Source organism: Chlamydotis macqueenii, chromosome 9, assembly GCF_036417535.1.
Source record: "Chlamydotis macqueenii isolate bChlMac1 chromosome 9, bChlMac1.mat, whole genome shotgun sequence".
Classification (NCBI taxonomy): domain Eukaryota; kingdom Metazoa; phylum Chordata; class Aves; order Otidiformes; family Otididae; genus Chlamydotis; species Chlamydotis macqueenii.
In genome coordinates this window covers 615,813-633,525 of record NC_141564.1, presented here as the reverse complement: position 1 = coordinate 633,525, position 17,713 = coordinate 615,813, and the positions used below count along the sequence as shown (strand labels likewise).

The following is a 17,713-nucleotide window of genomic DNA, read 5'->3' as shown; positions in this document are numbered from 1 at the left end:
TGACAGAGGGGTCTGGGGGCAGGGATGACATGCAGGGGACAGGAGGAGAACTCCAGCTCCCCAGGGAGGGCTCCCAGCGCCCAGACGGTGACACAGCTGGTGGCCAGACACCTCCTCGCAGTGCCAGTGACATTTCCCAGACAGCCTCTGCAGCAAGAAGCTCAAGTCCAGCTCTTAATGCACCAATCCATCTTGTTGATGTGAGGCAGATACTTCTGTCTTGGCTCTCTCCTGGGTCCAGAGGAACTTGAAAACAAGACTTGTTCAGACCCCTGTCAGCTCTGTGCCCCTTTGACTGTATTGTCTTTCTTGTGAATTATCCCTGAAAAATTAAAGACTTATTTGCCTGTGATAAACAGAAATAAGGACCTCCACAAATCTGCGCAGAGATGGCAATCATCCTACACCGGTTTTATACCAAGCTAAATCCACTGCATCTTCATAGCTCCCATCCGTGACTTTTCTGAGTTGAACAGATCAGACTCTGTGAACGTAATTTAAATTACTTCTGATTTTTAACATTGAGTGAGAAGAGAATCATGTCTATACAGATAAGCTGTTCTTACAAAGAGCACTGAAGACAATGGAATTATAAAGAGAAATGAAGAATCATGGGTGATAAATATTTGGGCAATTTTATGTGCACTGAATATTCCCTCAGAATAAGAAAATTTACCATGGAAAGATACTCTTGACAGTCTACAATCAAAATTTTTATTTGCAGAGCATCACTATAGCAAGAAAAATGTTTGGCAATCTGTCATCCAGATTTCACAACTTCCAACTGCTCAAGTTTATCCATGAAAATAGGAAGTTTACTAGAAACCACACTTCCTATTTCAGTGCCACGTACCCACCAGTTATTCATAGGCACAGGGAGACTGGTCAGCTATGTGGCAATCTGGGAGATGTTTCTCCTTCCCCCACTTGAGCACAGGGGGGTAAAGAGCCACTGTTACAGCAACCCAAATTCTCCCGGAAACACCTGTGCATGCAAAGGTTCTTTCACAGCTAAAACCAGGTAATCTTCTGCTCCAGCACCATCTACTGCGGAGATGGTGCTGGAGAGGGTGTAATAGGATGTGGAACAGCACCGGTGGCATTTGTTCAATGCAGTCATTGTCCCCCACAATCAACAACCGGTACCGATAAAACACCAGTATCCGAGTATCTCAAAGCACGTAAAGGGGCGGAAAACCAAAAGCACTGCAGGACAAGGGATGCATTTCCTGGATCTGCAGTGCTTCTGGACTATAAAATGTGTGAGACAGGAAAGGGAGCAGAGTTCAGGGATGAAACCACGCTCCAATTCACCCAAGTCCCAATTAAGAGAAGACAGACGGGCAAGCGGGCTGTGGAGGGCCTCCTTCGTGGTCCACAACCTGGACACATGTGCTTCTGGGTGCATATGAGCTGATTTGCTGGCAAACACCTACAGAGGCTTTATAAATCACCCAGAGAAGCCCAGGAATCCCCCTCTTGTGTACAACAATGCAATGGGTCTCAAGTCCCTTCTAAGTTTTTGGGAAACAGTGAATGCAGAGCCCTCACTGAAGGCACAAGGCTGATGCCATCAACATGTCACGTAAGATTTTACCAAGTTTTGCAACTCAAAGACGAACTCTATAAACATGGAAAATGTCTTCAACCCTAGAAGAGGCAAAAATCCGTAACAGAAAATTAGCAAACCTCCGAAGCCCTTCATTTAGCTCACGCTTCAATTTCAGCACAGGCAGTCCCCAGTCCAGCAACGCAGCCGGACTCAGGGGCCTTGCGCGGCACCGTCCAGGAACATGTTCCAAGGTAAAAGCTAGAGATGGGTTAAACAGACTGACCCGTGGCAGTCAGAGGGGCGCGATGGATCCGTCACACAAAACGCCAGTGCCACGTAGCCGGAGCAGCTTTTGATGAAGTAACGTATCTATGTAAAATTATGAGATTAATTTTTATGATGGGCTTTGCATTTCTCCTTTCAGAAAGCTTATTAAGCATTGTCTTTTTAAAGAAATTTAAGGGTTGTGTGCCTGTTTGGTGTGTGACAAAGAGGAATGCATCGCCACGCTGAGGAAAGGGATTTGCCAACTATTGCTGCAGAATATTATGCAGAAAATTGCACTCATAAATCACCCCTGACACTGAAGTCTGAGGAAGAGGGATGTAAATCAGAGACGACACATAAAAGAGAAAGAGAGAGAGACAATGAATCCTCAGAAAACTCAAGGCTGAGTTGCTTTTGAATGAAGAGCACATTTAACTGTTAATTTGAAGTCTGGTACTTTTTCTCCGCCTGCAATTTCTGCCCTTCTTGAGAGGTGCTGCCAGATGGAAAAAGGGACTGTATACTGTTCACGCAAAATCAGGGCTTCTTGAAACACGACTGCAAATACCTGGGTCAGGCCAGCCCTGCTGCCAGGGTAGGGCAGTAGTTTTGCTGGGAGGTTTTGTTTTTCTCTGCAGACAGGCGTCCCCTGAAGTGGAGGAAAATCGGAAAATATTAACCAATTTGTAGAGAGGTTTTGTACTATCTTACAGGAAACTTTAAACTGTCATCAAAGCATCACCAGCTTTACCACCCAATAAACTATTCCAAGTGATATCTTTCAAAATTCAGCAACCTGTACCACTAAGTAAATCACAGCTGTGAGACGTTTTGATTTCAACCGAACATGTCTGTCAACACTGCTAGCTTACCACCCTATTTTAAATCTCGCATGTATTAAAATATAATAGCTCTTCAAAGCTATCGGGAATTCAGGCATCTCCATGAAATTGTAAAATATTCTCTCCGTGAAAGACGGAGGAAAACTGATAAACTCTGCACCTAATTCAGCGCTTGAAGAATCTCCTCCAGGCTTTGTCCTTATCGCACGCAGGACAAGACAGGGCACAGGGAAAGAGGGGAAGCAGCGTGCTGGGTACTGGAGGTAAAAATAACTGGTCATCATCTTTTATATGTAGAACAATCTCAATTTCAAATTTGTGGCAGGATGAAAGTGGAATGGCATAATAGGCACACGTGAAAGCAGATCCTTTCTTATTTACCTGACGTTTTTCCCGTTTTGTTTTGACAGACCACTCTAGCAAATGCCATACAAAGGGAAAACAACTGAAATGTATGTTCCAATGAAAATAACAGGAGGTATTGGTGTCACGCACAGACCACAAGTAAGACATTATGGACAGCACATCTTAGGGACAAAATCCTTGAAAAAAAAAATTTATTCTGCATCACGACATTTATTGCCTGGTTGCCTTCCTTCACGTGGCAGCTGCAATACAGTGAGTCAAACAGCTCCCGGCTGCTGTGCAGAATAAATACCAAGGCCGTACAATGGAATCTGCAAAGTTTTCAGCAAGTCAATACTGATTTCAGCTCTCAGTAACCTATCCATGTGTTGCAGTGTCCTCCTGGAGAAAGGATCAGAACCAGACCCTCCTGTATGTGCTCCCTCTGTTTCAATACAGTATAGCAAAACACGCTGACTTCTAGGAGACTGAAGAAACTGTACACTTGAGCCATTATTTTTCCAAAAAAGAAGCCAAAGCCAACCTTCTGGAAGGTGGCTGGGGTAAATGAAGCTTTATCATGCATGAAATCGCCCTCGTGGCCCTCATACTCATTACCAAAGAGTTCTTGAAGCTCGTAGTGGTCAGATGTGCAGACGAAAGGGCGTAAGAACGGAGGCTCTATGTCTTGGTTTCACAAACTTGAGGGCATAAGACCTAATTCCTAGCAAGAAATTGCTAGTAAACACACTATTGTATCTAAATTAATACAAGAATGTATGCTAGGCCATCAGATGGGACAGCTATTTTTAAGCAGCCCTCCTGATGGTATTTTCACAAATTGCTGGTTGCCCGAAGGTGAAGAGTATACAAGAGTTGGCAGTAAAGGTCTGTCATAAATAGTTTCCACACTCAATCAGGCATTGATCATATTTTTCAACCTTGCTGAGATTTGATGTGTTAAATTTTATACATTTCCATAAATTTCACAAGTACTAAAACACAGTGTAAGTCATTAGCTAAAAGGGAAGTTTGGGGAAACTTTTTTTTTTAGAATCATGGACATATAAAAGCCTTTCATTAAAAGATCTCAGAACATTTCAGAGACATTCATTAAGTCTCTTAGTTCAAAAGAGGCACATTTAATTACATGCAATTATTTGAATTTAGAATAAATCGCTACCCTGGGAATTTAAGGGCTGTGCTGATGGTCAGTAGGAGATTCATGGTGAGAACTGGTGAATCTCTTGTGGTCTCCTCCCACTACAGCTGTAGGACAGTGCTCGCAATGACGCTGCTGCATTTGCAGAGGCTTTTACTCAAGCCTTGAAAGTGTCCCAAGCCACCAGCCAGAGGACCGAGGCTACAGTTCTTTTCTTGTGGATACATTCACAGGTCAAATCCATGTGGTCTGACTATCATCGGAAGCATCTTGTGCTGATATTTTGACATAAACATGTCCTTTTTATTATTATTAGAATATCCTTTCCTCCCAGGAAGAGTTGCAGGCAATCTTGACTTTATACTTGTACAACAAACACCCTAAAAGGGTCAAAAAGGCAACTATGCCAAAATGCTGAGACTTTGAAAACAATACAAATGCACGGCCTGAGGACAAACAAGGGCACTGACAGAGGCTGCAGAGCACCACCTCTGTTAATGCACCGCTCAGGCGCCAAGCACTACGGTCCCGGTTGAGCAATGCCATGCTGAGATATTGCTGTCCTGATGCAATACTGGATGCAGTCTTTCATCAACCAAAGCATTTATGGGAAGGGAGGAAGAGGAGATTTAACCAATCAAGGACTTACAGAGATAGATGAGTCAAGAGAGTGTCATAGGTTCACCCTGGTGTGGCTTGCCAAAGAGATTCACAGCTGAGAACTCTTCATTGACCAATTTTCATCTGTTTTTCTTGCTTGTCTTCATCTATGGTGCCACAGCTACGTTTCTCCAGAAGACGCTAATGCCCTAGAGTGGCAAGGCAGAAGATACAGCACAAGCAAATGGAGAAAGTAAAGGATGATGAGATACCTTTCGGCAATGATTGCCCCTCAAACCATTATGATTAGGGGTGAGAACCAAGTCTTCTGCTGACAAACTGATCGTATTCGCAGCTGCTACATGCCAAAATAATCTAAATTGCATTAGGTTATTTTTTCTTTCACAGCAGCTACACACATTTTCGTTAACTTGTGCAACTTGTATCTGGCTTACAGGCTCAGACTCCAGGCAGATTTACTTCAGATTAGTTCAAAGCCACCCAAGTCAATAAAAACTGTGGTGAAGATCAGAACAGTCGCACTCAGATTTTTTTGAGCAGCAGTGACTGACATCCGTCTATGATCACATGCATACGCTCATGGACTTGCTCACATGGAAACATGAATGGAGTCCAAAGTTTAAGAGACTGCAAATTCAGATTATTGTCTGTCTGTGTGTGTACTGCTCCCGGGAGCTGGAAGAGAAGTCACAGCTGGCTTCGTGAGAGATCTCTGTTCTGCTGCAAGGAGTGAAGTAGGCTAGTCCACAGGAAAAGAAACAAATCGAAACTCTAGACTGGAGGGCATCTCCTTGAGAGCATTGCTTTCAGACTGATAAACACGATCTCTCCTGGTCTGTGGGGCTCTAGCAAAAAGTCCAGGGTCAGCGAGCTAGAGCAGACTGTTTCCCTTAGACTCCTCCTGGTCTGTTATTGAGGCAAGCACGGCACACCAGCGTATTTTCCTAAATGATTAACTTTGCTGCTTTTTCTGCTCAGCACATCAGATAAAGAAGTTTGTTCAGTTAGCTTATTTATTTACATTCCTGTGCCAAAGATCTCACCAAACAAAGCCTATTTGATGATTTATTCTTTGCTAAAGGGGAAGCTTGTTTACAATAATCACCTTATCATAAACTTCTTTGGAGCTGGAATTCATAATAATGGAGAAATCTGACTTTTCCAGAGAGGTCATTTTTGTTATCCATTTTGCACTGTAGAAGGAATGAAGCCGACTGAGCGCAGATGGGGCTGGATGTGGCATAACCACTTTGAAGTTTTGTTTGTTTTCACTGGTTGACCCACTTCCCATCAGAAGGAATCACCCTCACCTAATTGGAGCTCTTCCAAAATATCGGGGGGGCAGGGAAGGATACAGAGGATTCAGATGCTGGGTCCCACGGAAGGTGCTCTGTAGCACAGAAGCTGCACAGAAGATCGCCTCTAGTGCAAGCGGAAAGAGTCAAGAAGCACAAAGATTACTTCCGAGCGAGCCCTCTCCAGTGACCAGCATGTCAGACTGCGAAGGAGCTGGTGGGAGCTGTGAGTACATTGTACTCTGCCCGTCTTCATAACAACCTCCAGCTATTTCAGGTAGCAGCATATTCTGATTGCTCAGATTTCAGACTGAGCCAGCCCCATCTCCCTGCTGAGACGTTTAAGACGGACACAAAGGTGGCTCAGAGTCAAATTTGCCGTACGTCCTCTCTCCTGACCCCACACAACTACAGCGTTTTGGTGGATGCTCAGCCAAACGGAGGACAAACTTGCGAGGAGGAGATAAAGCACATCAGCTCTGTATCTCTCATTTGGCACTGGCTAAGTGCTTTGCCCTTCCCTCACTGCTAACCTGTTTGCGCAGGGCATTTCACAGGGGTAATAGACTCTGAGAGATAAACCGTGTTTTAAACAAACAATTCCTCACACTGCCTTTTTTTTGTTAGACAACAAAAAGTGCCTGAAAGCCATAACCTGGTGCAGCTCTCTGACAGCAGCCAGCGGAGAGCAGGTTTGGGCACACACTGGACTGCCCTGACTCACATTAGGAATGTGTCTGAATGCATTAGCTCTTGATAATACACCCATTATTTTAACTATCCATAGCAGGAAATAGCCTGAGAGACTAAACCCTTCCCTGAAGTAAAGCGGTTTGCATGTGCCTCCCATGTTCAAGCAGGAAGAAGAGGTGCACGGGAGGCCTGTACTTCTGCGCTCCCTCTGAGGCCAGGAATGTGAGAGCTCCGTAACGCAGCAATTTCAGCCCAGCCAGTCCTGAGCAGCACACAAAGCCTGGAAACATGGGAGCAGGGAAAGAAAAAGAGGTTCCCCAAGCCGGTCACACAGCCATCAGCCCACAGAGAAACCAGGGCGGAGGCGCCCAAAGGGAGGACGGGCTGGGTTTGCTCAGCGGTAAGGATGGGGTACGGCTCTGCCTGCTGCAGTGCGCTCGTCTGCTCTGCAAAAGCTGAGCGTTTGTGGGCAAAATGAGAAGAGAACCTCAGGGAAATTTTGGACGCAGAAAAATTTGGCCACATGAAGAGGCAAAGGAGTTCCCTGTAGGTGTAACTCTGGCAATGCAGGTGAGGAGGGGCTGTTTAATTCCTCTCAGCCATCCACACGGGAATAATATTTAGAGGTGCTGAATGTGTTCCTCAGCAGGTGTCTATTGCTATCAAAAGAGAAACGCTACATCTCCAGGAATGTCATATCTGCTCAGGCATGTCTCACCAAAGCCCCGCCGGAGAAGAGCCCAGCCGTTTCCAGAAACGCAGCTGAGACAGGATGCAAACGTCAATGCTGCAACCGGCGTTTCAGCGCGTGAGCCTGGAGCAAGCAATGTTTACGGCAGTGCTATACGCCTATGGTCAGATTTTTTTACATTGAAAAACGCAGAGAGACACCAAACCAGTTTTCCCCAAAACGTTACAAATACCGTCTTCAAGCTCACAGGGAGTAACCACGCAGAGGCTTTGGCCGTTTGAAGACGCACTTCACTGAGCTTCAATCTCCTCTCCGTTCGCGTTTCCCTCACACTCGTGTAGCAGCTGGCGACGTCTGCAGTGCAGGGAGAGCAAAACTGGACGGGCGGTTTCGGTGCAGCCCGGTTTCTCATGGCGGGGTGCCCCTGAACTCCTTCCCGGTGCCCCTACACCCCTGTGCCTCCCCGAGCTCTCCCCGGGCCCCCTCCGCGCCCACCGTCCGATCCATCTGCTAAGGGCAACAGGCTCGGCGGAGAGCAGCGTCCCGCAGGGCTGCACCGGCCGGGTCGGGACCGCGTCCCCACCGCTTTCGTCCCCCGCCTGTCCCACCGCAGCAGCGGGAGGCGGCGGCCCAGGGGCTGCGGGCAGCGCGGCGGGCGATGGCGGCGGGACGGGCGATGGCGGCGGGACGGGCGATGGCGGCACCGCCTCCCGCTCCCCGCGCGGGCTGAGGGCAGCGCCTCCCTGCCGCCTGCCCGGGCCGGGCCAGCACCGCACGCCCGGGGCTCTGCGGTGGATGCGGGGCTCCGCGCTCGGCGGCAAAGGGCGAGGCCCGCTGGCCCCAGGAACGGCACGGCACGGCACGGCACGGCCCGGCCCGGCCCGGCCGGCGGGAAACCCCGCCGCCATGACCAGCTGCCTGCACCCTGTGGCTGGAAGAAGGTGGGGGGCGTTCCTTAGAGAGCATGGAGAGCCAGCTTCTTCCCGAGGACAAGGGGTGCTGCTGAAAACCGGCCCTGGTGAGGGACCAAGGTGTCTCACCTCGCCTCTGGAGCCCGCATGGGTGGCAGGCAAATTCCCGAAGCCCCTCCTGGAGACAAGGGGCAAAGAGGCTACAGCCGTGGCAGTGGGCTCACCTTCCTCACCTGAAGGTAGGGTCACATCTGTAGGTTTTAAAGGGATAATTCATACAGTTTTAGTCAACGTGTGTTTTCTAGCTGTTGTGCTCAGCAGTTCCCTTGGGCCTTGTGTTCGTATCACCCCGCAGTTAGCCCAGCCGCATGGACAGCATCACTGCCCTCATCGTTTCGGGCTGACTCCATCCAGAACCCGTGTAAACCGTCACATTCTCCTGTTAGCGTGTGTATCATAACTCAGAGCTGTAACTGCAAGTTTCACACCGCCCCAACAAGCACACAAGAACAGATGTGCTGGGGGAAAACCACTCAGGGATGTTCTGCTGTCTCCAGGGAACAAGAAGAAAAAAGGGCCAGACCTGGGGAGCACACAAGTACCGGAGATTAATGACGAGCCCGGAGCCTTGTCCCCGTCTGCAGGAGGAGCTGGAATGTGTTAGCCCATAGCCAGGGGAAGAGCACGTACAGTCACCCCTTTCTGCATCTGGATGATTTACAGCAAAAAAAAAAAAAAAACACCAAACCCCATGTAGTGTATTAACAGTAAGTGGTATTTGCTATACAGTGAACAAACCCGCTCCGGTTTGGGAAAAGGATATGGAATAGCCAGTGTCCTTTGTCCGCAGTCATGTATGTCCTCAGAAAGACACAATCTGGCGTATAAAGACAGCAGCCAAGTTGTTCTAGCAGCTTCGGAGCTGGGATAAAAACTCAGGATGGGTTTGATCCGTGCGGGTCGGAGGGCTGCTCCACCCGGCAGGCAGCCCAGTGCCTCACGAATGTTTCGGAAGCGCACAGATACTGCATGCATAACACACCATCAGAGTTCAATAAAATAAATTGGAAGGAGCAAAAGCAATTTTCAAAGCACAATTCACAGGAAGCACAGGATGATTTACAGAAGCTAGAGGCTGCAAGCTGACAGGAAAATAGGTCCTCACAAATTACTTATCTTTCAGGTCAGTCGCTTGAGAGAAATGTGGGATGGTCAAGAGTCACTACCAAGGTGTGATTTGTATGCAGAAGGGCTGCTGCTCATGGCAATGTCTCCCTTGTAAAATATGGACTATGAATATGTATGTTCCCTAGAACAACAGAGTTGCTTGTTTCTGTACTTTGTATAGATTTGCTGGTTTTCAAAGCTCAACCAGTATTTAACCACTGAAAAGGCCAAAAAATGTGAGGAATGAGTATTTCTTTTCTATCTGATTAACCAATAAATTATATAACACCAATGTATTTGCCCCTGTTCCACACAAGTTACAAAAAATGGCATAGAATCTAGCTTCTTCTTGCCCTTTCTTTCTAAGGGGTTCTTAAAACGTTCCTGGAAGGCACCATAAACAAAAGTTTCCATCCTTGGAATAAAGCAGCAGCAAACGGTACCAATGAAACAAGCTGGTCTGACAGCCAGCAGTGCAAATGCACAACCTTTGTCATAGAAAACGGTGCGTGAAGAATGGGAAGGAGGCCCAAACCTCGTCTCTTTACGTCTTTTACTGCAGTCCCTGTCTTGGGCCAACACAGTTGAAAGCCCATGGCAGCAGATACAGGGTGTCAGGCATTTCCATAATTCAAACACCGCACGGTGCTGCTAACCTGCATATTCACCATCCGGCCATTCCAAACGGTAAGATTCTCCTTCGAGCAGTGCTTCCCTTTAACAGGTAACAGTTTTACTAATATGTGTTTTCATTTCCTTTCCTTTCCGATATTTCAAATTTGGCCCATATCTGCTGCATTCACTCTCTTCTTTTTTTTTTTTTTGGGGGGGGATGAACTAGAATATAATCTCACAATAAAAATTACATTTTAGCAACTTGATTTGCAATAATTTTTCTACCTCTTGTCAGCACTAATTGTGCAAGATGTGGAAAATAATTTAATTGCTATGATTGTAACCAGAAGCCATAATAATAATGAAATTCAAGATTAAAAGTAACATACCAGATGCACTCTGCCCACCTAAACAACACAGTAAAACCAGTGGCAGCTTTTTTATCTTTACAGTTCTTAATTACGTTTGTCTTTAGTGGCTGCTGTGAGGTCTGGCAATGTCAGCAGTCACGAGGAAAGGGAAGGACTGCCTTAGACAATGGCTGTCCTCACACACATGATCAAAGTTTCCAGTGACATCTTTTTTTTTTTTTCTGCCTGGAAATGTTATTTATGTGAAATATGAAGGTTTCATATTGTCGTGGTTTTGTTAGTGAGGGGGGGCCTAAGGTGGCAGCTTCTGTAGGAAACTGCTAGAAGTTGCTCCCCTTTGTTCAGGGGACTCGGCCAGGCCTAGGGCGGACCCACTGCTGGCCAAGGCCGAGCCGATTGGTAGCAGAATGTCCTCTGATAACGCCTCTGCGATAACATATTTAAGAATGGGAAAACAGGAAAAAAAAAAAGAGAGGAGAGAAGATGTGAAGGAGCTGAGCGGGGGCAGAGGCGCAGAGGGGGAGGCGCAGGCCTCATGGGCCTTGCAGGCCTCACCCTCTGGCCTCTCGCCAGGCAGCCGATTGGGCCCGACTCGGTCCGGCCCAGCTGCAAGAAGTGGAGAGGAGATGAGAAGTGAATAAGATGTAAAAAAGATCCTGAGAGACATCTGCCAGCCTGTTGTGAGGAACGGCTGCAGGCGCCAAGGTCAGTTCAGAAGGAGGGGGAGGAGTAATGCGGCTCCTGGCCAAGATTCCCCTGCAGCCTGTGGTGACGACCATGGTGGAGCAGGTTGTCCCCCTGCAGCCCATGGAGGCCCACGGAGGAGCAGAGATCCACTTGGAGCCCGTGAAGGACCCCATATCGGGGGAGGTGGATGCCTGAAGGCAGCTGTGGCCCGTGGAGGGCCCGCTGGGTCAGCTGTTCTGGAGAGACTGAACTCTGTGGAAGAGATGACCCATGCCGGAGCAGTTCCACAAAGGACTGTGGCCCGTGGGAGGGACCCCACAATGGAGCAGGGGAGAAATGTGAGGAGTTCTTCCCCCAGCGATGAAGCAGCGGCATAAAACAACATATGATGAACTGACTGCAACCCCCATTCCCTCTTCCCCCCTGTGCCGCTCGGGGGGGGGGAAGGTAGTAGAGATAATGTTAAGCTTGGGAAGAGGGAGGGGTGGATGGAGGTTATCTTGTTCTCTGTCTCATTATCCTGCTGTTTGTAGTAATAAATGAATAGTTTTCCCCAAGAGGAGTCTGTTTTGCCCGTGACGGTAACTTTAAGGATTTCTCCCTGTCCTTATCTCAAACCTTGAGCCGTTTTTCCTTATATTTTCTCTCCCTATTCTCTCGGAGTGTGGGGGGAGTGAGAGAGAGACTGCGTAGTCTGGTCTGATCGGGGCTGAACTACGACACATATGCATTCCAAGATTTCCCAACATTAAGAGGGCAACTGCAGCTTAGCCCTTCAGTGCTTTTCAGCCTGGAACACAGCAGTGCGGGCTGGACCTCGCCCAGCGCCACGCAGCAGGATCTGTATTTGCCTCTACACCTGACTCTTGCTGTAACTTAGAGCACAGATTTGCAGTCAGGTACACTCAGCATCAGGTTATGGTGCGTGCTGCCTGGACTGCAGGACTGTATCTTCACTCTGCTGCTGCATTTGTCTCACTTTTGAGAGATAACCTTGAAAATAAAGCCCATTTTTTTTTTCCTTTTCAAATTAACAGCTGGAATATCTTCTGTCTGTGTTATTTTAGCACATTATATGCTGGTGTCCTTTCAAATTTATAGACGACACTGCACTTTCAAAAGAAGAAAAACAAAGAAACAGCTGCCATCTTCACTTGATAACATTTATTCAATATTTTCTGAAATAAGCAAGAATTTTAAGAAGCCCATAGGCAATCAAATACAGCCACGGAACCCCCATACTGATCCTAAAGAAGAAGCACTATGCGAAATACACGATATTTCATTAAACGAGACTGTACATCAACAACCTTTAGGAAACAAACAACTCCAACCATATGCTTAGTTTACTCACAATATAAAAAACTTTAACCTTTAAAGAAAAATATAGATTCAATCCAATTGTAGGATCCAACCCCACGCCCACTGCAGTCAATGGCAGGTCTCTCACTGACTTCAGTGTTTAAAGGATCGTGCCCTTACCTTGCCTCAAGAGGCACTTGAATTATTATACAAGGCCTAGCCTGGATACTGTTACAAAAATGTCAAACATCAACTCAAGAATATGTTTCAGCAACTTTCAGGAAATAATGGAGAAATAGGTATCTATCCATGCATGGAGTAAGGCAAAAGCTAATTCATTCAGAGTAGGAATAATAATTTTTACTAGTTTCTTTTTCACAACACAAACATTTTAGACTTTTTAAATTAATGGATATATTATATATCGTATTATGCTTCACATTTTTCCTACCTCTACTGAGAAAGCTGGCACTGACAAGTCATAAAGAACTCCTCATTAATTATTGTTTTCTGTTCTGTAACAACCACAAGAAACTCATCTGGGTTTAGTAATAGTGTCTACCAAGAAAAAAGCACACACTATCATAAGCTTATCGTTTATAGAGCTCAAGGTACATTAAAATGTAACTCAGGAAGTTCACAAATTCTGTTTTAAAATATTTTTCCAAACTAAAAGCTGCAGAAAATTGGTTCTTAAATATTCTACAGAAAATTCTGAAGCATCTAATGGTTTAAATTACTTACGCTTTCTTCTTAAAAATACTTAAATTAGATTAGTAGCCCATCCTCTTGAAAAATAATCCAAAAAAGATACACTAGATTACAAATCTTTTGTCTTAATCAGTGTTACCAAGGGTTTGTCATCAGGGCTGTAATCTTCATAAGCAATGGGGGTTGCATCGTACATTGCAGGTCGGGATTTCTTGCCAAACCTGGAAACAAAAGAAAGCCGTCACATTTTTTTGAAAAATAAAATATTAAATCTTCTTGCAAACAAGGAACAGATTCCATACCAAAGGCTAGAAATTCTGCTGCGGAACTCAGGAGTATCAGAGGATGGAAAGACCAAGAAAGGTGAGAGTGAAACTGATACAGTTTCAGTGAGGCTAGAATTTTATTTCTAACAACCAATATTGAGGTCGGGTCATATATATTTACAAAAAAATAAATAACAGACAACTATGTGACATTTGCACCTGGAAATGCAACAGTGGTGCACTGAGTTGAGCTACAAGCTGTTGACAAAGCATTTAAAACTGAACTTGAAGCCCTTGCTCACCTGAGAGCCACTTGAGAAGCACATTTAAATGATCACCATGCTGCACACTGTTGGCAGGAGCGGAAAAAATTAATGGCAGTTGCAACGCCACATAAACACACTAATCTAGTGAAGGTTCACAGGCAACAGAATCACATCAAGAGCGTGCTCCTCCCGGGCAACCATCGCTACTAAGAACCAAGCTGTGTCTGCCAGCGCCAAGAACCGCGGCGGCCCCAGTGCTGGCGCGTCCAGAACTCCTTAGGGCGCCTTCGCGCTGCAGAGACAATCTGTCACCATTCTGATCGTGTAGGAAGATACAAAAATAGTGCTAAAAATGCAACTTGAAAGTGTAAAAATTACTAAAATGGTCTGACTGCAATTACCGTTTGACGTGACAAAAAAGCTCATGGGAAAATGGGGCGAAAAAGGTCAAGTCTGCTTTCTTAATTGACATGATGCAGAGAAAATATTAACACAGAAACAGAGTTATTTATGAGGTGATCTACACAAAAGATTTTTTTCATCTCCTCCTCATCTACCATATTAAGTCTATATTAATTTAAGCCGTACACACTGGAAGGTGAGATTCAGAGAATTCCGATTTTGAGGATAATATCTGGACCAAAATTAACTTGATTTTCTCCCAGATTTTTATGCAACTTCCTGACTGTTTCAATTTAATTTTTACAGTTAATTTTTTAAATTTAATTTTTCAATTTTCACTGTTTTCAGTGATTTGGAATTGTTGACAAAACTCAAACAGCTGGAAGCATTGTGATCTACACGGTGGAAATTTCATTTTTCAAAGTACTTCAGCTGTCAAAAAGGCCACACTCGACACATTTCCGTGCATGACTGTCTGGTTTCTTCTGTAGCTTACTTTAATAACTACAGACAGGCCGCAGTCACTCCTCAGATTCATGATGGCTAAACCTGATTCTCTGTAAATGAGATAAAATTCCAAGAATTGAATGAATGAAGGAATCAAGTGATGGCATCTTACTAAATCAGAGGCAGCAATGAATTCTGAATCATCCTTTTTCTCCATGGCTCTCAAGAGTTTAAAGGAAATAAAGCTTCTTCATAGATACAAACGCTGATGAACCGTCTCCAGTGATTAAGTCAAATTTTGCCCTTTTGGACAGGTTGAGAATGCATGGCTTGTTGCCCGTGGCGAAACAGCACAAAATCTGCTCTCTCGTGTAGGTCAGGGTTGACATGTGCCCCTAATTAGAAAACACTAAGAAAAGACCACAGCACATGTGCTAGCTGTTTGTGGCCTGGCCGAGCCACCGCGCTGGCAGGGCGCAGTGCTGGGATCAGGCGGTTCGGAAGCCACTTCCGGCTCGTAACGCTAAACAGAGTTAACGCAAGCCTCCGAGGTCTCACAACAGACCTGTTAACTGGAAAGCTGAGCTCAGTGGGCGTGTGTCTAGTAGGAGTGCACAAGGATGCTATTCCATCATCTAACTGATGGCAGAGAAGCTGTGGATGCCCCATCCCTGGCAGTGCCCGAGGCCAGGTTGGACAGGGCTCTGAGCGATTTGGTCTGGTGGAAGGTGTCCAGGCCCAGGGCAGGAGTTTGGAACTTTAAGGTCCCTTCCAACCCAAACCGTTCTATGATTCTATTAAAAAAAAAATAAATAAAACAATTGCCAGTACAATCTGCCCGAGGCAACGATTCAAGGGATAAGAAATGGTGAAAAGATGCAAGTCCCTGCTGCAGGGTGCACAGGAGAAGCTACTAGGCTGTCTACACAAAAGCACACACAAACAAATGACAAAATACTTATTCCAGTGCAAGCAAATGCAAGATCATTCGGCTAAAAAAGAGTGTACCACAGATGGGGCAGTCTCCCCCTTGGGAAGCACTGAGTCTGGGCCGTGATGGATAACCAGTTTAACGTTAACTGTAATGCCACACTGTGTTTTTTGTGTCAGTTACGTGCTCAGGTCGGTAAACACGGTGTATCAGTAGGACTAGGGAAGTTCTGTGGCGTCTACGTTCAGCATTGGTGTGTCCATTCACGAGCCGTGATAGTGTTCCAGTATATCCGAGACACTTACCAGTGGCACGGGGATCGTCACAAAGCCAGGTGAATGATGTGAGAATTAGAAAATACATTTTGTAATGAAACACTGAAAGAGACCTTGACAAAGAAAGACCGAGGGCTCCATGACAATTCTGGGGACAGTGTGTATTCCGTGTAGGAATTCTTCTTGGCACAGGCCGCTCCATGTGTGCGTGTGTGTGAGAGTGAGAGACTGCAAATTCTGCTTCACAGATGGAATGGGGCTGCCCCTCCACTTCCTTAGAAGGACACTGCAAAAGATGGCTAACCATAGAAAGTCATCCACCTCAACAGTTCCATTCAAGTAGAAGACTTTTGAGAACACTGGACAGTGAACCCTGAGGAAATGGTATCCTCCAGCTTCTGTGGGATAGGCTGGAGTTTGGGGACTCCCCAGAAGCTGAAGACAGAAACCACGTGTTGCTACTCTGTTCAAAACCAGGAGTGGTATAAGGAGTGGTATAAGGAGTCCACAAATAAAGTTTAAACCGGAGAAGGAAAAGAGACCAGAATTAAAACAAACAAAGCATATCCACAGGTGGAAGGGATTATTTTTGCCTCCACAGGAGGAGAATACCAAGAATTTCTTCTGCATTATTCAGAGAAAAGGCCAAGTGCGCAAACGGTTCTTTCCATTCTTTGGTATAATTGAACCATAATAGAATCATGGAACGGTTTGGCTTGTAAGGGACATTCAAAGCCCATCCAGTCCAACCCCCCTGGCAAGGAGCAGGGACATCTTCAACCAGATCAGGTTGCTCACAGCCCCGGCCAACCTGGCCTGGAATGTTTCCAGGGGTGGGGCATCCACCACCTCTCTGGGCAACCTGGGCCAGTGTTCTACAACCTTCAGGGTAAAAAATTTCTTCCTAATATCCAATCTAAATCTAGCTCCCTCTACTTTAAAGCCATTACCCCTCATCCTGTCACACCAGGCCCTACTGAACAGTCTCTCCCCATCTTTCCTTCAACCCCTTTAGGCACTGGAAGGCCACTCTAAGGTCTCTCTGGAAGCCTCCTCTTCTCCAGGCTGAACAGCCCCAGCTCTCTCAGCCTGGCCTCACAGCAGAGCTGCTCCAGCCCTCTCAGCATCTGCGTGGCCTCCTCTGGACCCTCTCCAACAGCTCCACGTCCTTCTGATGTTGGGGGCTCCAGAGCTGGACGCAGTGCTGCAGGTGGGGTCTCACCAGAGCGGAGCAGAGGGGCAGAATCCCCTCCCTCGACCTGCTGGCCACGCTGCTGGGGATGCAGCCCAGGATGCGGTTGGCTTTCTGGGCTGCAAGGGCGCATTGCCGGCTCATGTTGAGCTTCTCATCCACCAGCACTCCCAAGTCCTTCTCCTTAGGGCTGCTCTCCATCCATTCCCCGCCCAGCCTGGATTTGTGCCTTGGATTGCCACGACCCATGTGCAGGACCTTGCCCTTACCCTGGTTGAACTTCATGAGGTTTGCACAGGCCCACCTCTCCAGCCTGTCCAGGTCCCTCTGGATGGCGTCCTTCCCCTCCAGCGTGTCAACGGCACCACACAGCTTGGCGTTGTCGGCGAACTTGCTGAGGGTGCACTCTGTCCCAGTGTCCATGTCGCCAACAGAGATGTTGAACAGGGCTGGGCCCAGTATCGACCCCTGAGGGACGCCACTCGTGACTGGTCTCCACCTGGACATTGAGCCGTTAACCACCACTCTCTGAGTGCGGCCATCCAGCCAACTCCTTATCCACCGAGTGGTCCGTCCATCAAACCCATGTCTCTCTAGTTTAGAGAGAAGGATGGCGTGCGGAACGGTGTCAAAAGCTTTGCAGAGGGCCAGGTAGATGATGTCAGTTGCTCGTCCCTTGTCCAGTGATGCTGTCACCCCATG

At 46.7% G+C, this 17,713-nt stretch overlaps 1 protein-coding gene across 1 annotated transcript in view; it reads right to left on the bottom strand.

Annotated features, from left to right (window-relative positions):
* Positions 1–12,368: 12,368 nt before the first annotated feature.
* DNER (delta/notch like EGF repeat containing) overlaps positions 12,369–17,713 on the bottom strand; it is a 126,724-nt gene continuing 121,379 nt past the window's right edge. The window contains exon 13 of the mRNA XM_086754214.1: positions 12,369–13,453. Within this exon, the coding sequence (XP_086610340.1) occupies positions 13,342–13,453 (112 nt within the window). The 3' untranslated portion in view covers positions 12,369–13,341. The remainder of the gene's footprint in view (positions 13,454–17,713) is intronic.